This window comes from Lachnellula hyalina (assembly GCF_007821495.1).
Source record: "Lachnellula hyalina strain CBS 185.66 chromosome Unknown contig00022, whole genome shotgun sequence".
Lineage (NCBI taxonomy): Eukaryota > Fungi > Ascomycota > Leotiomycetes > Helotiales > Lachnaceae > Lachnellula > Lachnellula hyalina.
The window spans coordinates 54,965-75,329 of NW_022157136.1; the positions used below are offsets into that span (position 1 = coordinate 54,965).

The 20,365-nt window shown below is 48.9% G+C and overlaps 7 protein-coding genes across 7 annotated transcripts; 2 read left to right on the forward strand and 5 right to left on the reverse strand.

The window, feature by feature from the left end:
• Positions 1-4,915: 4,915 nt before the first annotated feature.
• On the reverse strand, positions 4,916-7,230 carry LHYA1_G002456 (uncharacterized protein; the record flags this gene model as incomplete). Its single annotated transcript, XM_031147432.1, has 2 exons — positions 4,916-6,385; positions 6,433-7,230. The coding sequence occupies 2 exons, from the start codon at positions 7,228-7,230 to the stop codon at positions 4,916-4,918; spliced, it is 2,268 nt and encodes a 755-aa protein (XP_031007914.1).
• A 1,100-nt stretch (positions 7,231-8,330) lies between these two features.
• Positions 8,331-9,417, reverse strand: mat2b (Methionine adenosyltransferase subunit beta; the record flags this gene model as incomplete). Its single annotated transcript, XM_031147433.1, has 3 exons — positions 8,331-8,626; positions 8,724-9,152; positions 9,216-9,417. The coding sequence occupies 3 exons, from the start codon at positions 9,415-9,417 to the stop codon at positions 8,331-8,333; spliced, it is 927 nt and encodes a 308-aa protein (XP_031007913.1).
• Positions 9,418-13,706: 4,289 nt separating this feature from the next.
• On the forward strand, positions 13,707-14,647 carry LHYA1_G002458 (uncharacterized protein; the record flags this gene model as incomplete). Its single annotated transcript, XM_031147434.1, has 3 exons — positions 13,707-13,727; positions 13,774-14,473; positions 14,532-14,647. The coding sequence occupies 3 exons, from the start codon at positions 13,707-13,709 to the stop codon at positions 14,645-14,647; spliced, it is 837 nt and encodes a 278-aa protein (XP_031007851.1).
• A 938-nt stretch (positions 14,648-15,585) lies between these two features.
• nob1 (20S-pre-rRNA D-site endonuclease) lies at positions 15,586-16,902 on the forward strand (the record flags this gene model as incomplete). The annotated part of the gene is made up of 1 exon (XM_031147435.1): positions 15,586-16,902. One exon carries the CDS (start codon positions 15,586-15,588, stop codon positions 16,900-16,902), a length of 1,317 nt encoding a protein of 438 aa, XP_031007850.1.
• A 465-nt stretch (positions 16,903-17,367) lies between these two features.
• On the reverse strand, positions 17,368-17,731 carry NOP10 (H/ACA ribonucleoprotein complex subunit; the record flags this gene model as incomplete). Its single annotated transcript, XM_031147436.1, has 2 exons — positions 17,368-17,372; positions 17,557-17,731. The coding sequence occupies 2 exons, from the start codon at positions 17,729-17,731 to the stop codon at positions 17,368-17,370; spliced, it is 180 nt and encodes a 59-aa protein (XP_031007892.1).
• A 976-nt stretch (positions 17,732-18,707) lies between these two features.
• Positions 18,708-20,063, reverse strand: LHYA1_G002461 (uncharacterized protein; the record flags this gene model as incomplete). Its single annotated transcript, XM_031147437.1, has 2 exons — positions 18,708-19,526; positions 19,578-20,063. The coding sequence occupies 2 exons, from the start codon at positions 20,061-20,063 to the stop codon at positions 18,708-18,710; spliced, it is 1,305 nt and encodes a 434-aa protein (XP_031007893.1).
• A 17-nt stretch (positions 20,064-20,080) lies between these two features.
• LHYA1_G002462 (uncharacterized protein) lies at positions 20,081-20,336 on the reverse strand (the record flags this gene model as incomplete). Its single annotated transcript, XM_031147438.1, has 2 exons — positions 20,081-20,197; positions 20,223-20,336. The coding sequence occupies 2 exons, from the start codon at positions 20,334-20,336 to the stop codon at positions 20,081-20,083; spliced, it is 231 nt and encodes a 76-aa protein (XP_031007894.1).
• Positions 20,337-20,365: the final 29 nt, after the last annotated feature.

The following is a 20,365-nucleotide window of genomic DNA, read 5'->3' on the forward strand; positions in this document are numbered from 1 at the left end:
CGGCAGCGAAATCGATGGGATTCGTTGCTCTCATTGCAGACGATCATTCACGAAAACAGAAATACATGCAGGCTCTCGCACTGGGCTTGCCCTGTCTCTCGGGTCGCTGGATTTCTGCGTCCGTAGAAAAAGGGTTGCTTGTGGATTGGGCGCCATATCTCCTTTGTGCTGGCTCTTCCAGTTATCTGAACAATGCATACCTTAGCCAAAAGGTGGAGCCTTATCTTGCCACGGAAGCTACTCTGGAGTCCACACTCGCCGCTAGACGTAAGATGCTAGAGGGCAAATCCATTCTGTTAGTGATGGGGAAGGGTCGAGCAGATGATAAAAGAAAGACTTACATGTTTTTGACACGTGTTCTAGGGCCTGACCGCCTTGGACAAGCCGTGGACTATTCAGATGCGCGTAAGAAGTTGCTTGATGCGGAAGCTGAAGGTCGCGACTGGGATATATTATACATCGACAGCAAAGAGAAGGTTGCCCAGACTGCCGTTTTTTCCCCGAGTACGTCGACTGGAGGGTCACGTAAGCGGAAACGTGGTCCAACAGCAGCAGAAGACAGCCATACGCCGCCACCGAAAAGGATACGAGTCATCACCGATGAGGATGTTATTCAGAGTCTGATTTTCGGGCAATTGATTGATGGGTAGAGAGGACGCATTGTAGCAACACTCTTATGTGTATATAGAGGAGCATTTGCTAATTATCATGGCTGATAATGGCATCAGACTGTCCGGCGAGACAGATCATGGACGGTGTTTCGGAGATACCATTTTACTTTGGGAAGATAGGTCACCTTTGCTATAGGGATATGTGTACAAATTAGCTAGGAATCCATCAGCATTTGATGAAGCCCTCTGCGGCTTTGCACCGTAAAGACGTCCGTAAGTTTACTATACAGGTTGCAGGTTGCACAAATAGCTCTTCTTCCGGCACATGTTCTATAGGGTTTGAATAGGGAGACTTTTGATCGGCACATTGATTCGCAGTTATGAAAGTTGTTTGGACCATACAGTATCTCTAGGTCAGTCACCACCAAGTCTAGATTTCACGACTTGCTGTAATTGTTCCTCGGTATTATCGCAGCCTCTTTAGTACTCGCTTTGTACATGTTTTTATAGCCTGCTTATAACTTCTCGTCCATTTTCTCCAAAGAACAAAGGGATTCTTGTAAAGCTCGCGAAGAGTGAATCCAAAGGCGGCTTTTTAACAAAGACAAAGATTTCTTGAAAGCGATTAGTGATTTCTTTTTTGAACTATCCAACCTCAATTGATAAAAACAAAGTCTGTATGTAATATTACCAGTACGGCAGCAACTGCTGCTCAGCAGACGCCAATGGGCGATCCTATTCCGAAAACGCCTTTCGCAAAGAAGTATGGCGTAGCGCCAATCGATCCAAACAATTTGTTTCGCCCGCACGGGGAATCAGGTTGGCGATGCCAACTTCATTGTATATCTACTTCCACTAATCTGAGTTCTAGGCTTTACTCCAACCGAACCACTTATAACCATCCTCTCTCGAACAGCAGGTGAAATCAAGGGTATTGAGGCGATCAACACGTACCAAACGAAATGGTTCTCGGGGTTCTCCTCCCGGATGCTGGAGGATATGGGCGCGTTTCCTGATCCGGATGCTAGTACTGCACCGCTCACAAATCCGATTCAGTGAGTTGTGTTTCTAAAGCTATTACACTCGCTAATGTATGAGCAAGTCCGATTTTCTTGAGATGGGAAACTACATCTGAGAGAATTAACAACAGGCCATCTATACCATTAGACGTGAGAGGAGAATGCTACACCATATCTCCGAGCAACATTGGTCACTTCACGTTCGATAAGCCTGTTGTATACGACGTCCTGGATCCGGTTCTAAGGTTAGCGTCTAGATTCATAACAAATATACATACAAGCCAATGGGTAGTAATTCCCTTTCCCATACATATTCCGTACTAACATTTTATAGATCGATGCCTTATGCGGAGAATACAAGCCCCTACCCTCCCATCTTGACCCCCGTCCCCCCTCGCGCAAAACAACCACAAAGCTGCAAACTTTCCACTGGCGGCCCCAATTCTGGATAGACCCCTCGCAGACGCGAAAGCAAGTCGAGCAATGGCTGCCCATCCTGCAACGGAAGATCTGGTGGACCATAAGCGACGGGCGGTACCACGAAACAGATCGCGTGACGCTGCAGCCAGGCGGTGTGTGGTTGGCGCGTATGGTTGGGTCGGAGGTTGATGTCAAGGCAGGGGATGAGACGGCCATGGCGGCTGTGCTGGCTACGGTGAGTACACAGGTGTTGATGCCATTGTTGAGGAATGACTTGAGTGCGAGTGAGAGGTTGGCCGAGCAGGCTTTTTGCGCGCTGGTTATTGTGCATGAACTTATTGTAAGTCTTAAGACATTCCGTCCATCCTTCTGCTTACCACTCATCTTCTCCTCCTTTTCTCCTTTTACATAAATCGGTTAGCTTTCCTTGCTTACCAGATCTGTGCCATCTAGCATGCAATCAATCTCGCTTTGATAGGAACACCGTCTTTCAAAGGAAAATTAAGTATCAACGAACCCTTCTTCGAATCCGAAGCTGACGCTGAGCTCGGCTGGTCCTTCACCTCCACACTCCTCGGCGGCGCGATCAACAATTTCCTCTCCCGCTCCCGCGACTATCCTATGCCCGTTCCCCACTTGGGGTTCATCTTGACCGATTGGCCGAATGTGAAATACTTCCAAGGCGACGGAACGGTTATCGGTGGCATTGCAAATGTGAGACCCGAACCGGCGTGGAGGCCGATATTGAGTAAGTGGTATGAGAGTTTGCAAAGAGATGGGTTCTGGGACTATGCAGTGGGGAGGCTGGGCGTTGAGCTTGTGAGGGCGTGGGGCGTGGGCGGGAGTCGGGTGCACTATGAGGAGCGGGGTGTTTTGGGAAAGGTGGGGAAATATGAGATGGTAGATGGGATGGCAGAGAGGGAGTGGGAGGCTAAGTTAGGAGATCTGAAAAACCGCGTGTTGATGGGTAATGTTGCGCAGATGAGCCCTGAGCAACGAAGAGCGTATCAGTATGCCAAGCTGGCGGAGAAGAAACAACAACAAGCTGTAGCGCAGCGAGAATTCCGCAGGCGCAGACAGATACTTGTAGGGGAGGTTGAAAGTTCATTGCAGAATCTGCAGGTTGCGAAGAGCGAGGGCAGACAGGGCGATATACGGACTGCGCTTTTTATGCTCTTCGAGAAATTGAAATTGGAGGGAAGGGAGCAGCGTGATGAGCTACTCATTTTGCTCCGCCGCAAGGCCTTCCATAACCCCGACTTCGTACGGCACAAAGACCTCCTCATCAGACTAAACCGACATCTCCGAAAACTGCTTGCAGATTTCACGATCGACAGCCTCGAATTCCCTGACACGAAATTAAAACTCTACTCTCGGCCCGTTTTGGCCTTGACGATTGCTTGTCAAGTTATATTGTCTGATGATGATGACAAGGAACCAGTTGCGGATCCAGGAGGGTATTTGAGGGATGTGTCGGGGGAAGGTGCGGATGTGCTTATGGGGAGGGTAGAGAGGTTGCGTGTTGGGTCTGATAGCGGGGGTCTATATACAGGAAACGATTCGCAGACCTCCGCATCGGAATTCCCGACCCTGCTAGCTGCGTGTCGCGCTGCGTATGGAAAAAATGACGAGGCGCTTTGTGAACAGCTTGCCTTTGATTTACTTCTCACCCTCGATGACACTGCTGCTGGTATAAGAGTACCGGAAGCGTCGTTTGCCAAACTTGTGGTGAGGGCTTGTACTTTGAGGCTGAATGGGGAAGAAGGGAATCTGGGTGAGGCGGAGAGGATTGCGGGGGCGTTGAAGTGCGTGGGTGGTGTTGGGGGAGGAGGAGAGGGGGTATTGGCTCAATGCTGTAAAGGGGTTGGTGGAGGAGAGGAAGAGGAGGAAGAGGGTTGTGGGATTGGTCGGGAGGAGGAAGATCGCGATGGTTAGAGGCCATGTTGATTGGGCGAAGAGGAATGATGCGATGGATTTGATTTGCGTGGGGTGTAGATTTTGATCGGTGAGTGCATTTTGTATGTATATTTTCCGTCTGTTTATAGTGTTTTCAATATCCAGAATTTACTTTTCTTGGTTTACAGTTAGCAAAGTCTGACTATCGAACGACCAGCGATTAGGATCTTCGTGAATTTGGTGATCCTTCCTGAGTACGAAAATTTGTAGCAATCTGGTGGACTCGACGTTGTGTATTGAGACGACTAAAGAGCTAGTTCTAAGATACGGTAGTGGGATACTCCATCCAATACTACAATATCGTACGCCTAGCGTATGCTCAAGAAACAGGCCTTCTCCTCCCTCCTCCCGTTAGCTGTGAGATCTAGGCCCACGTCGTAATACCCCCACCCTCACCATGACCAATCATTCTCCTTCTCCTTTTCCTTTCCTGCCCACCAAAGAATGACTTTCTCATCCAATCCCCCTCCCTCATATAAGATTCTCTATCTGCCCTTTCCACCAGGCAAGTCGGGTCTGCAACCGGTTTCCTTACTATCCTGTAATAACTCAACGCTTTATCCTTCTTTACCTAGCTTAATTATCCCTAGAATAGAGTACGATGTCTCGTTGTACTCAACACTCTAGATCTCGGAACCGGGCGTGGGAGGGATAGTAGGAGGCAGGTAGGTAAGAAAACTTGTATAATGATAAGTACAAGTGGTAAGACTATGTTGTTTGAAAAGCATCGAAATTGAAATTGGTATAACGAAGTACGTGCGGACTATAATCAATCCCCTGATCAAAAGTGCAGCCAAAGACCTAACAGCTGACTCCCCGCGCCCAATAACCGCAGCCGTGAAATCATTATCATTCGTTCCCTGCTTCCTTCCTCTTCATGCCCTTCCTGCACCACTGATCAAGCCCCCCTCAACGAACGGCCCCCCCACCACCGTCCTTCCTCCCCGTCTTCGGCCTCTGCTGTACGCCAACCCCACCACCACCGCTACTAACAACTTGATCCCGTCTAAAAACATCCCTCTCAGGTCTCAATCCCGCCGCCATCTGCGCCGCCTCGTGCGTCGTAGCGACTTCAACCAGCATAACGCCCTCTTCAGCCTTAACGCCCCGTCCCTTTCCCCGTTTATCCCACTGCGGCGCCTCCTTGAACTGCGGCGTGAAATCGAGGAGGGGTTTGGGCTTCATGCCTTCTCCGCTGATTGTGGGCCGGCGCACGCTGTGTACGGAGTTGGTGCGCTGGTGATGGTGTTGCGCTCCATTCGATTCGCGGTTGAGCAGGACGTCGGGGCCGTTGACGAATGGAGCACCGGCGTTTTGGGCTTGGGTTTGTGACGAGTCGCGGGCTTGGAGCGTTTTTTGCCGCTGTGAGTATGTGCGTCCTAGTAAACCTGACGAGGAGAACTCTTCTGCTTCTGATGGTAGTTTGTAGGATACTGGTGGTGGATGGCGGTTTGAGTCTCGCTTTGATGGGGAGGGATTTGCTGAGTTGCGAAGGTGAAAGGGTATTTGGAGAGGGCGGTTTTCTTCGTCAAAGTCATGGTCTGGTTCTCGTTTTGGCGGGGAGGCGTCGGCGAAGCGGTCGGTGTTCATGAGGGGTGCAAATGAGCCGATTGTGTAGGGATTCTCGTCGACGAAGGTGGAAGTGGAGGGTCTGATGGTATGAGTGGGTTTTGAGGGTTTGGGCTTCAGTTTTCTAGCGCCTTCGCCCATGCGGTTTACGAGATACCAGGAGCGCCAGCGTTGGACAGCGGAATACCATATATTGGCTTGGGAGCTATCGTCTGTGCTGAAGTAGTGGACGAAGTTTTCTGTGCTGAGGAACATGGTTGTTTTTTGCTGGGATTTGATGGCGTAGCAGTGTTTCTTGGGTGGTTTGAGACTTTTGCGAGTGTATTGGGGTGTTGAGGTGTAGATGTCGAAATCAGAGAGATGACAAATGTTGTTTATATCCTTGTCTGAAATTTTGATACGAGGCTTTTTGGAGACGAATATTTGGCCAGAGGAAAGAAGTGTGATGTATCGTTTGTTCCATTTGTGAGGTTTCTGCGAATGGTACATATAAACCGTGACATCTGGAGGTGCTTCTTTCGGAGCCGCAGATGCCTCGAGATCATAGTCATGATTTAGAGAATCCGAGTCTTGGAGTAAAAGAGCATTCTGTGTATCCCTGTCCCACGAATTCATGATATCTCGAACATGCTCATATTTCCGTATTCGTCGTTCAAGCCCAAGTTGAGTATAAGATTCAAGTAAAATGGTCGTGGATGGATTAACATTTTGGGTCATGATATTTGCAGCTGAGAATGTAATGTCCACAGGGGTGGTTTCAGGGGTGATTGGGAGATTTATCGAGGATTGCTTGCATCGAATCAAGACTCGCTATATATTGTCAGCACCACGAATCCTTTCGAGGTAGTGAGACTTACTCTTTCCCCAGCATTACTTGCAGAGATGGGAGCATCAGTTTGAGGCACAATGCCCCCACCTCCCTCGAGAATCGCTCGCGGAGCTTCCGTCCTCGACATCGAGTTCCCTCCAGATCCACTTCCACTTTCCGAAGTCCTGGGCTGAGCTGATTTACTCATAGGTCGTTTCCTCGAGAAGAAGCTGAATTTCTCGCGACCTGGACTTGTAATCCTCGGAGCAATTGGCGCGGCAGCCTCAAGCTCTGCCTCCAGACGCTCCAAATCCTTGCGCTTCTGTTCAGCCAATATTTTGGCAGCCTCTTCCTCTTTGCGCCGAGCCAGCTCAGCTTCCTCTTCAGCCGCTTCTCGCGCTTCTTGTTCCTCGAGCCTGCGCTGTGCTTCTTCCCGATCGCGATATTCCTGCGCTTTGCGACGTAGACGCTCTCTCTCTGTCTCCTTTGGACGCACCTGTTCCCGCCCTGTGCCAAGGACCTGCCGCTGTGCTGACGGTATAGGGTCTGTTACTTTTCTCGTTGTATCGCGTCCGGCTGGATGAGGCGCCGCAGAAGTTTGTGTTCTCGAGGGGATTGAGGGAATTGAGGGGACTGGAGGGGGTAGGGGCTGGTCTGCGAGTTCGTTCTTCGCGACAGCCCTGGGGCGCCTATAGCGCGACATGCTCTTGGTCCTCGAGAACGCATCTTGCTGTGCTTCTGGCACAGGAGGTGCAGGCTCTGTTTTGGTGGGATGCGCCTGGTGTCGTACTGATCTGTATCTAGAGTACTTCGGCGGGGACGAGGTTGCGTCTTGGTCTCCAGACATGGTTGCTGTAAATATATGCTAGCAATACGAGTGTGATAAGGATTGTGTTTGTAATGCCTGCACTGTGGGAATGATCATGATAATTTAGCTCAATTAAAGGCAGTGAATGTCATGTTGATTTGTTGAAGGGAGAGGAGAGGCCGGGGATGGGGAAGTTTTCTCTTTTCCATTGTTAATCTCGTATATTCGTAGCAGCCCACTATCCCGTCAAACAAACACCAGCGCGATCCTTGGGGCAATTTTAATTTTAGATCATACCGTTACATCCTTGGCGCGTACTTGTACAGTACTGGCCTGGCATGTAGATCTCCCGGAACTTGGGGAGACGAGACGGGGACTTGCCTTGCACTTGCACTTGATATGTTTAGTCAGGGGTAAGTTCGTTGCTACTCAAGGCAATTCTAGATATCTGTATATACAGGGCTAAAACGTATAGATCACAAGACAAGTCCAAACCTATCTAGCTAGGTACTTCTCCTTCTTCTAATGCAAAAGGCGTCCACGTAGATACTCGTACTCGTACTCTACAAGCGGACGTTGTTCTATAACCTTGTGCGGATCCCTGTGTTTCGGCTCCAGAACAATGGGCTCTGCTGAGTTCGAGATCGAGTGGCCTACAGTACATGACAAGATAAGGCAAATCTTATAATGTCTCCCGCATAGTCATCTGCATAGTTTCGTGACCCAACATCAATAACATTAGCTCGTGCCCCCTCAAAGATCCTCAGAAGGAACGTCGGATTATTTTGCCATTGAATGCTTTCACTCTCGGCGATAATGCCCGTTCTTCCTACCCTGCCTGGGATTTGACGGATGGAATGGATACGAGCATGCAGAAGTGCATGTGGAGAGTGATAAAAGAGGAAACAAAAGGTGGTGGGTGAGGTTTGGGGGTGCTTCAATATATTGTGTGATCTTGTCCTTTCTGTGATCCGGCTCGCGAGTCGTAATCCATAATCGATTGCACAATCATTATTCGATACTATCTAGCCTCTTGCATGCAACGTTAAGTCATAACCGTATCTTGCAGAGCCCGCTTTATTCGTCGTCCCAACACAGTCTTTCCCTAGCCATCACATCTAGTTATCATTCGACTTCCACTATTTCCTAAAGGCCCTCGCCTCCCTCTTCCACCACCCCTTGAAATCCTGGGTAGCAGTATTGATTCCAATATCCTTCAACGCCCGACTCGAAAGATGGCAATCATACGGTCGCTGCACACTGGCATTCGGGTCGTTGCCCTCGGTATTCGCAACCATGCCATCAAGCGGCAACCCCATAATCTCCGCAAACAACTCGCAAATTTCGTATTTCGTGAATTTGTCTTCGGAAGAGAACTGTAGTATGGTAGGCAGACTCGTCTTATCTTCCGTATCGAGGTATTTCGTCGCCATATCTGCAAGTTCGAGCCATCAGTAATAAGGATAATGGATAGATGGTTGGATAGATAGATAGATATAGATATGGGAGGACTACAATACCTTGACAAACACGCCCCACGTCTTCGGTATTGGTAGGATATCTCAACGCCCAGTGATCCATCTTCACCCCCGCCGCCTCTTCTTGCGCCTTCCACACACTATCCATCAACACATTGACCGCGCTCTCCGCCGGCCTCTCAGCATCCCCATAAAGCACAGGTACCCTCAACACCACACCCCATCCCTTCTCCATCCCCGCCAGCACAGCCTGTTCTCCCTCCCACTTCGTCTGCCCATATAAATTCGGCGGGCTGGGCTTGCTGTCGGCCTCGTATGGCGCGTTGCCTTCTGTGCCGGGGAACACATAGTCGGTTGAGATGTAGATGAGCAGGATATTGTGCTGGGCGCAGAGAGAGGCGAGCGTGCTGGTCGCGGTGATGTTGAGGGCGCGGGTACCGGCGGGGTCAGAGTCGCATTTGTCGGGAAAGCGGTTTGCTGCACCTGCACTACTGCATCAGTACATCACAGCTCTCGCAGTCAGAACATATTGATCTACGGGCATACAGTGCACAACGACTTGAGGCTTGACCTCGGACAGCGTCTCTGCGATGGCGGACGAGGAGTTGAGGTCTAGCTTGATGATTGAAGGTGGTTTGGCGCGTGTGTATCCTGTGCCCTTGACGTCCCAGCCTGCGCGTTCGAAGGCTTTAACGACTTGGCGACCGAGGAGGCCTGTTGCGCCGGTTATGAGGGCTGTTTTTGGCATTGTGTTTGTTGTTGGGGATTTTGTGTTGAGATAGGATGGGGGGGCTTTCAGTCCAGAGGATATTGAGCAGGTGCAGATCCCCGTGTTATGACATAGCCTTTTTACTCAGCTCAGCTACAACGCGTTTGTTTACCGAGCAATAATGTTCGCGTTGGTTACAAGATGAGGCTATCAACCAAGCTTTCTTCTTCACGACAGCCCTCGAGGAGCCGATCGCAATGAAAAAAAAAAAGAATCTCAAGTGAGAAGGTTTGGTTCAAAAATTCCTCCAAGACCCGAAGGTCGAGAAGAGCGGTCATGGTAATAGTTTTCAACTAGCAAAAACGCAAACTCGGACGAATCCTCACTGTTATGCGTAAAACCTGGGTACTGTTAGTAATGGACCGGTCGAGGAAGTTTGGGGGTAGATTCTTACCCATGCACTAAGATGAAGAAAAAACAGGAGGTTCGGAGAGAGAGGATGTTTTTATCTTGGAATTTCTTTAGCGTGGCGCTAGTGTCGGTTGGTAGTCTCGAGTGTTTGACGTTAGAGCAAACATGGCTCCCATGGATGATGGCCCTTATGAGGGAACGGCGGCAGCAGCCGGCGCTTGGTCCCCTCCCCTTTCTTTCCCCTACTCACAATCGCTCGCACGCTTTATATGTATAACTCCTTTCGAACATTATCATTTCTTCGTAGTTTAGCCTCATATTGCCATTCCCCTGAAAGTTACGAGGGAGTTGTCATTTTCTTACCTCTATTTGCACTTTCTTGCTTAAGACTCTTGATGCGCTATACATGTTTGCTTCTTACCTACTTGCTCCTCACTAATTTGATCCATCATCGTGCACTGTCTTCCTTGGAATAATTGGAGACTGGCTTAGAACAAAATCATGTCCCAAGGTGTACGACAAACTGGGAGCACACTAGAACACTGGGTGTCTCCAAACTCTCGATAACTGAACAGAGACTGGGTTAATCAAGTCTGGAAAAGTATCACTTGCATGTTTAGCATGCTCAGGTACCTACCTAGGTATGGTTTAGTAGCTCTATTTTAAACTTGAGGGGGAAGTTGCTGTCCGAGTCGAAACTATATGCTAAGCTGATCCCTATCACAATCGAGTCTTTTGACTGGGAAAGTAATCCGGGATAGAGCCCTAATGGAGTAAAGAAACATTGTGTAAAGAGGCGTGTTCTTCTATAGCACACAGCCAGCCACTACTCCTTCCACAAAGAGTGAAGTGACGAAATCAACTTTTTGGATACTCCAACATGGTAGTATTCTTATACCGAAATAGTTGATGTCAGGATATCCAATGCCGACCTTGAGCTTCCACCGTAAAGCCTACACAACTAAAATTCAGCGCATGTCCTAGAATGTGTCACAGTGAATGATTTCCTTAGATATTTAGCGAGTCCCCTAAAGCGCCCCCTTTGGATTTCTATGAAAGGAGCCTACATCAGCCACAAGACTCCTTGCAAACAACGTTTCCAACTTGATCAAACTTGACGGGGTGCTTCCATTCATCAGTGCGAGGGAAGCTCTTGCCTGATATTCCAAGAAGTATGTCACGTGGTGACTTTGACGCCTGCTTGCCCCTTCCCGCAAAACTTCGCTTACCTTAAATTGGCTACAGGGCAAAAGCTCGCAGTTCTTCGCCTCAAGTGCTTGATTCTATGAATATTTTCAGTGTCCCTCTATTCCCAAGAAAACGGCCCGTGCTCCTCGGACAAGTTACCAAGACCCCGCCAAGTCTAAACTTTGCCGTCGGTTATCGTTTTGGGAGACTGTCCCCAAGCTCGAGATTCCACTTTCAACTGAGGCGGCTCAAGCAGCCCAGCTCACAATACGACTTCCTGGTTGATGGATCTCTTATTACTCTCCTTCCTAGATGGATAATGCTCCTTTCCCGCGCCTTTGGCAAAATAACTACCCCGCAGTCCGCCGAACTCCGCTATCCCGTTTTGATGAGCAAAGGTTCCAACCCCCTGGATGCGGGAGATCTGGATACTATATTGGGGGTGAAGTAAGCCGGCGGGCTGACCCGCCACCCCGAGACCGTTGTTCCGTGATAGGGCAGAGCGATATACTCATGGGATATAGATTGGACCGAATCACCTATATTGTACCATCAAGATCATTCCGGGTTTCGTCAAAGACGTATCGCCGGAGACACGTCCACGAACTCAACGAATCCGCTTCATTGAACCCATACTGTCTTGACTACCACAAATATTGCGAAATCAACATCCCAACATTGACTTTTGCACCCGACGATTGTGAAAGGTATATTCGCAAACCCATAGCACAAGAATACCTCTCCCTTATTTCCGTCTATCGTTCTCCATGTATAAGATGGGTAGTTCCTCGACCTATTGAGGTGAACCTTAAATAGGGCGGCACTTTGGATGAAAATAGTCCTATTGGCCTTGACTTCTCGACTCTTGGACTATACCTGGCACCAGACAGTCCCTTCCACGATCCACAACACCGGGTCCATGCAGCGAATCAAAACTGCAATCTTGGCGAACCATCGCGCCAGCGGCGGTTCGACCGGAACCTTAAACCAACCTCAGTCTGGAATTGAGAAGTGACAGGAATATGTTCCCATGGTTCGCATTTTGCGTTAATAGCGGTTAGACAGTTGTCATTCCGGTAATCGATGCTGCTACTTGCAGAATTTTCTGCAAAGTCTCCGCATTTTCGACTGCCATTGGATGTGACGTTTGCTCGAGGTTGCAATCCGAGCTGCTTGTATCTCAATAGGAGCAAGGCAAACAAGTCGAGAACGAGGCAACCAGGCTAATGACGAGTTTTGATGGCTCAACGCCCGACGACTATGAGCACGGAGGAACGATTTATGCAGTGGCAGCCGACCCTTGCAAAATGTTGCAGGTGGACAAAATATAAAACAAGGAGCCCGCCCACTCGAAAAGTCCTCAACAACTCGCGCGATCAATCAAGAAGTTATAACAGAAAATGCTTGGATGCACGAGACTGAACTCATCACGTTAAGATACTGACTGACCTCTCCTATCTCTCTGTACCTCGACCTTTCGAGTGGTCGCTAAACATCTGCAGGAGTTCCCAGGACGTATGATTCGCCCGATTGCCATCCACACCAACATTTGGAAGATTACCTCCGCACCATAAGTCCGATCAAATCAGACTCTTCGTCTCCCACACACGGAATAGTACAGAAAACCAGATTTGCGCTCTTTGCCGGCGGTCAACTCCCCAGTTATAGGCCAGCAGGCCTTCCTCGACAGACAGAGCCGCATTTTCCACATTTGCCTCGGCTGAAGACTTGGTCGCCGAAGATTGATCCGTTTCCACATATAAGCCGTCTTGTTGACTCTCGGTGGACTGGTCGAAGTGTATGTATGCGTCCCAAAACAGACAACGCCACTACGTGGCTTTCCACCAAAAGTCTTGTCCGTCCAATCCAGAAGTTGCTAAGTTATGATTTTCTTATGGCACTGTTCTGGATCTACTGGTCTAGATGTCCTTCGTCACTTAGATTATCAGGATGAGGTACCAACCTCAGGCATTATTCTACGCTATAACAAAGCTGTCCACCGTTGTTTTTCTACCTTTGTCTCAATATATTTCGATCTGGTTTCCAACATACCAGCCAACTTCCAGTGATAGGTGCGTTTCTGCAGCTAATTCATCCATGAAGAGGCGACACGTCAATGGCTTTCGCTTGGATGGCGGGGGCCGTCTCCATCTAAAGTGCGGCAAGATATGGTTCCTTTTTCATGATTAGTCCGGCCGTCTTATTACCCAGTATTCAGGGTAACCATGTCTTGTCGTCGTTGCGACAAGTTACGAATTGACGATCCGCGATGCATTGGCAATTGAAAGCAGAATCTCATGGGTTGGACGACCTCGTTGTCAGTGACAATATGGGTTTTCTGATACCACATGTGCTAATCTGGCACCGATCGTCGTTTGCGGGGGCGTCAAGTCACTGTTACTATTTGGTTCTGCGATGCCAGCCAACCTCACCTGCATATCATACAGCAAGCCCACATCATGCGCTGTGTCCGTTCCCAAATAGCACTTCATGAACCAGTTAATTCTCGTCATGAGGGCCGAACCCATACCGGGCCTCAATCCATCTTTGGAATGATAGCTCTGTGACGATGCGTAAACTTCTACAACGTATTTCACTCTTGCCGTCTCCTTTCTATACGTTTGTATGTTCTTAGCAAAAAGACCTCTTAGAAATCTATCAGCTGGAGTAGTCCTCTGAGGTGAACAAGCCCTTGCCAGCGAATACTCGACGTCTCTTTCCCGGGAAACATGTCTGCATCGTCTAGAAAGGTGTGTCCCCCTCGCTAGCCGATTGGAAGAACCTAAATGGGTGTAGCGATCTTCGCGAAGGCCGTCGCACCCGAAGTCCCAGAAATCATCAACTTCACAACCTGAGCCGACATGGCCAATTATGAGTTTTCTATTCACTGTCAATACTCTCACATTGAACGAAGAACCCACAAACGGAGGCGTCGCGCCCAGGGTTGACGACTATGGGCGGTGGCTTCCCCCCTTGTACCGCGCCGGCTTCGGTCAGCAGATTCCAGGCACTGTTTATCGATGGGAAAATGGGGACATTAGCCAAGCTATTGGGTATGTGTGTGGTCAAGGAGCTTTGTGGAGTCCACGCGGTGTTGCAGGTTTATATCGAGCGAATACTTTGTTCTATTGTAATCCGTTTGAACAATTCCTTGCCACTGAGGGAGATGCAAGCGACAGAGATATGGCAAATTCTCCTGTTCCATACCACCGATGGTATACTCTCCATTTTCGGCATCAATCAACACTTTCGCGACTAGATCTAGGCGGCCCCGAGCGCTACCTTGCTGGGACTGTACCGCACTCCATCAACCAACTCGGTCTAAACTCCTGGTATAATCCTGAGCCGCTGGCTCATCCTTCTTCTGGGCTTGCTGGAAACCTCGCGCTGCTGATTGCACTCGTGGCGTTTTCTTGCAGGTCTGAGCGCTTGGACACCGTCCTTCGAACTTCCTGGAGACATTATGAGTGGCGAGGTCATAACCATAGTAATGGCCGTAAGCTGTACCACAATTCGCGCTTTATGGGAACACTACTAACGATGGAGCCCACTAGGCCGCGAACAGAGAGGGGTTGTTGTAAACATTTACTATGATCCGGAAAACCCTACCAACTCTACGGAACAGACACTCTCGGACCTCGAATGGACCGGCGGCCCGCTCCTTAGATAAGACCATTCGCGTCCGCTTGTTTACGATCATATACATTCCACAATTACCTACGACCTTTTCTACTTTTCTCGCGATCACTCCAGTACGATATCCAAATCATGTATGCAAATTCTCGCCTCGACTACTTTTAGTCATTTACAGTTCTCCTTGATCAATAACCTCAATACCTTGATACCATTGGCATCTTCAATGCACTTTGCATAGCCTTAATGCTGTGCTCATGATTCTTCTTCCTAGTCGCCTCGGCTCTTTCTCTTAATATCGGGTTTCGGGGCTTTCATGTTTCTTGCTATCCAAGGACTTACGGCAGCGATTTGGTTTCAAGATGACCGGTCCCGAGAGGGGGGCAAGAGGAGTTATTACGCTTGAATGATGGTCTCCTGATTGCTTTGCGGGATGTTCTTTTTTTATGTCTCTCTTTGGACGGGGGGGTTCAAAGATGGCAAGCAGTCTTGGTAATTTAAGCTTAGATGCACATTAGTTTCAATTGTCGTAATATCGTAAATATCCCCGTAAACTTTAACTGTGATTTGTGTTATCAAACTTTATGCGGAGTTACTCTTGTGAGATCACCCCTTGCACACCGTCCTTCAAACTAATAGGCACGATTAGCCGTGCTTCAAACATTTCGGCGTTTATGGAATGCCAGAATCAAAACGCCTGGCGTACAATGTAGATGCTGCCCATAATGTCCCAATAAATACACAATAGTGCTGTAAAATAGTTTCTACTACCTAGGTATTTATTAGTATATTTTGAAAAGCAGTAGCAGCAGGTTGAAGGGGTTCTATACTGAATTTGCCCTACTGAAACTCTACACCGCTTCCCGTTTCGGCCGAGGCTGGCAGAAAATATAGTTATTTTCGCACCCCACCAAAAACACCAGCAGCATGCAACAGCAGTCTCACCAACCCTCACCAAAACTTCATACACAAAACATGGCGACAAATACCCCCAAGCCCATCCATAGCCTCGTGCTCGACGCAGGTCCAATAATCAAAAATGACCCCTCCATCTCAACCCTCCTCTCTCAAGCCGAATTCCTCTATACCATCCCCGCCGTCATCGACGAAATCCGAGACCCCGCCACCAGATCACGAGTCGAGACGACCCTGAAGCCATTTATTCAATGTCGATCCCCGAGACCAGAGAGTGTGAAGATTATCACAGATTTTTCGCGGAGGACGGGTGATCTGGAGGTTTTGAGTAGGCCGGATATTCATCTGATGGCTCTGGCGTATGAGCTGGAGTGCGAGAGGAATCATGGGGATTGGAGGTTGCGGAGTGTGCCTGGGCAGAAGAGGGTTAATGGACCTCCGCCGGCTTCTTTGACGGGCGGATCTGCCGATCCTGCAGTTACGGAGAAGGATGGGGAGACTGTCGTTTCTGTAGAAACTGCAACTCAAAATGCGCCAGCACCAACAGCAAACGCACACTCCGAAGACGACATACAAGCCAAGGAGATGGAAGAGAAGTTATTAGAGACACACATATCTACTACCGACGCAGAAGAGGCTCCAAAGACAGCTCCTGCAGTTCAATCGCCCGCAAGTGAAGAAGATACCCCGCAACCCGACGCCGTCGAAGAAGTACAGACCTCAGAGGACGAAGACGACGGCGAAGGTTGGATCACGCCCTCGAACCTCAAACAGCACCAACAAAAAGATGCCAACGGCACCTCGGAGCCCCAAGAAGAGCCCAAAACCATGCAAGTAGCCCTCATAACCTCCGACTTCGCCATGCAAAACGTCCTCCTCCGCATGAACCTCAACCTCCTCTCGCCCTCCCTGCAACGCATCCGCCAGCTCAAAACCTGGGTTCTACGCTGCCACGCCTGTTTCCTCATCACGCGGGACATGAACAAGCAATTCTGCACGCGGTGCGGAAAACCCACGCTGCTGAGGACGAGTTGTTCGACAGATAAGGATGGCAATTTCAAGGTGCATCTCAAGAAGAATATGCAGTGGAATAATCGCGGCAATGTGTTCAGTGTCCCTAAACCGGTGGCGGGGACTAGTAATGGCAAGTTGGTTGCTGGGGGTGGCAAAGGGGGATGGGGTCAGGGACTCATTCTGGCAGAGGACCAGAAGGAGTATGTGGCGGCTATGACTACGGCGCGGAGGCGCAAGGAGAAGGATTTGATGGATGAGGATTATCTACCGGGGATCTTATCGGGAGATAGGGGACGGGCTGGGGGGAGGACGAAGGTTGGAGCGGGGAAGAATGTCAATTCGAAGAAGAGGAATAAATTATAAGTAAAGAAAGCAGATTCGGATAAGGTAAAAAGTTGGTAGATTTTAGGACGGATTTTCAGCGGGCGTTTATTGGGATCTTCTATGTTCAATGTGGCCATAACCAACTGTCCATAAATAGATAAATAGATATCAAATTTCTGATTTTGATTTCTTCCTCTTTCTTTATTTCCTCCCTACAATTAGAGCTCCAGCCAGAACACCCATCCACCCACTTGTCGAATGAAAATCGTGCCCTAAACGCCTGATATACTCCACAAACAACCTCTTACGAGTCACAAACATGTCCACCCCGAAATCTATTTTTCGATATGTCCAATCATCCTGTTATGTGATTTTATCCATATCCATATCCATCCCCCGTCCTGCAAATATTGGTTCTTCCCTTCCGTCTAGCATGCATCTATCCATCCAGATCCGAACCCTCACTGGCCCAATACAATCAAATCCTCTATACGCACACGAACATTAGCCTGTATCCCATGAAAACCCTCTCTTTCCCCCCATTCCAAAATTAATCACATTCCCCATTCCCCATCTCCCGTCCATCATCCACTCTTTCTCCTCCCTCTCCAAATCCACCAAACCTCCTTTCACGCACACAGAAACAAGCCAAGCAAAAGCGCACGAAAAAAAAAAAAGAAGACCTAAACTCACTCTGCTGCGTCAAGAGCAATCCATATCTCTTCTTCAGCGTCACCCGGTGGCGCGAGTACTTGTCGTCGGGGGAGAAGCGAGCCGGGTGTGCGGATTTCGTGACTGAGGCGCCGACGACTTTCTGGAGGGTGTAGACGCGTTTGCCCGAGGGGGAGGTGGTGTACATTAGATGCATTGTTGGGGTTTGTGGGGGGTTGGTATTGTCGTGGAGTGGGTGGAGGAGTATGTTTGTATGTATGTAGGGCAGGAATTGAGGTTCGAGGTGGAAGTTCTTTTGTGCTGGCTGGCGGAGCTTCAAAAGGTGAAAATTAATTTTTGCGGGGAGGAGGCTAGGGGTTTAGGGTGGGGCTAGGGTGTTTTGGGTTAGCGCGGGATGGGACGCAAGGCAAGGCTGAGGAATCTACCTGGTTTTGGTTCTGGTGCTGAGAGGCACTCATTGTGAGTACGGTATGCAGCTTATTTATATTTATTAGGTACGCCTTTGAAGTATGTGACAACCGATTTCTCTTTCATCCTCTTCTTATAAGATGAGGTTTGGATGAGTGCCGTGCTTGATCATCGTCGGCTTTTCACTCCTTGGTATCAATCATACTCTATCTATCTCAATGAATAACGAACCTCTCCAGACCACCAGTACCCATATCACTTCAATAAATCGCAACAACTCTCAGCTGCTAAACCGATTTGGGATCCTGCGCCTGTACTTCTGTGGAAAAGCTCGGCTGTGATGCCTTTGATGATGCACACTCGGACACTCCCATCCCGTATTCATGGCCTGACCAATGCACCACGCTCCCTAACCTCTGGATGAGAAGGGATCTTTGCCTTTAGCGGTTGATGTCAGCCACGCTCCATTTGCAGGTTGCAGGTTGTCTGGTTGCGATCTTTGATGATCAATTCAAGCTCTCTTTGAAGTCGGTGATGGTCTTTCAGATCGTTGCTTCCAGTGCGCTTGCTCTTGTCTCATCTCTGGCTTTCAGGACCTTCGGTCTCCCTTCTACACTACATGGTAGCATGTTTTATCATACATAGTATGACGAAGCGCAGAGGTGAAGAGGGAGAAATCTCCCAAGATCTTCAATTGCGCACCTCTGGTCTTCGATTGCGTTTCTTCTAACGGCACACTTCTTCTAATTGAATAGAGTGGGTGTCTAGTTAAGGTGAGGTACGGAATCCATCGGAAGCCCCAAATCCATCTTTGGGAACTGCAAAAGCTCTTGCATTGTCGTTTCTTGTGGGAAGTATCTTTCCAGATACAAGCAAATGGATTGTCCTTCAATCAGTGCCCTTCCAGCAATCCACCAGGTCCCATGGGAAACTCTTCCAAACCAATAGGCCACCAGTAAGAGCGCTCGCGGGTCTTTCTGCTTCACGAGTGCTTTGAAATCTTGCCCCATGTGACTCAAGAAGGAGAGATATTTTACAATGGTAGTGTGATTGCATTCCATTCGGAGCAGTGATATTAGGTAGCGTATAGATTCGTAATATGGGTTATTCTCGGCCGTGGATTCGCAGTTGAGATTATAGAGAAGAATGAACTGAAGAGGGACCTGTTCAAGGCTGAAGTCAAAGTTGTGCGCATGAGAGCTGTCGTTGCGAAGCTCGACGGCAAGATCATGGAAAGCGCTCTCGGGTCTTGTCGGATCTGCCATCTGCCAGATCACCTGCTTTCCATCACTCATTCTTAGCCATTCAAGATCAGAGTGGTCCGAGTCTTTGAGAGGCCATGCTTCTTCTGGCGTCGCGGCTTCGACACAACAGAAAGTCACCGCGCCCAAGAGAGCAGCAGCCGTCCATAGGGAGTCTCGGTCATCTGGTGGCCAAGGAGTTGATAATTTCTTGTTGAGCAAAGAAGCACCTTGCGACCAGTGATGACATTCTTTTATGGTTGGTTTGAAGCTGGGTGTGGGGGCCAAGTAACGATCGTGAATCGATGTCAACGTCAGAACGATGTGCATCAGATATGGATGCTACACATGGGTCAGTATGTACACCACACCGGATCAGAATCGATAACTTACTGCGAAAGCCTCACGGACTGATACTTCTTGATATATGGAGGCAGTCTTTGCACTTCCCAAGGTGAGAATGGTTCTCGTATGGAATCGGTTGAGTAGACCAAGACTATAGTGGTCGAGGTCGAAGCTCGATTGGCCGTCAGAGACGGAGATGAGAGGGGTCAGAACAGCAGGTACTTCAACTACGCCATTGCCATAGCGTGCTGGGTTGACCAGGAAGGACTTCTTAGCCACCTTCCGGGCATCGTTATCGTTGTTATTGGCTGGTCTATCAAAGACCATTTGAAGGTCTGGGATCTTGAGATCATAATTGCAGGTCACACCGAAATCTATGCATTTCTTGCATTCGGGTCTAACTTCGTCACACTTGAGGGTGTCAGTATATTCAGCCGCTAGAGTCCCCGGACAGGGAATGAATGCAGCAAGTGCGATGTCCCTCGCTCTACCTCGAATAGGTGAGTGAGTGAGTGATTGACTAGGAGATGTCATGGCATGGATTCTTTACATTATCCAGCGCTGTGGAAATCAAAACCAACTGATGTGGCCGAGAATAGCCATTCCGAATACTTTTCAAGGTTCTTCTCGCCAATGAAAAGTTGGAGATCGTAACGCTTCTCCAACAACTGAGTAAGGAAGAAGGTCTCTTACTTTAACTCGACGCAACTTGCAGTTCCGACAGCCTCGTCGCGACTTCTTATGGGCTTTCCGTTTACGAGACGCCTCATCCGGACTCTCTCTGATATCTTTCGGATGCACAATCATGGTCAAACTACGCAAGAATGCAATTGTTC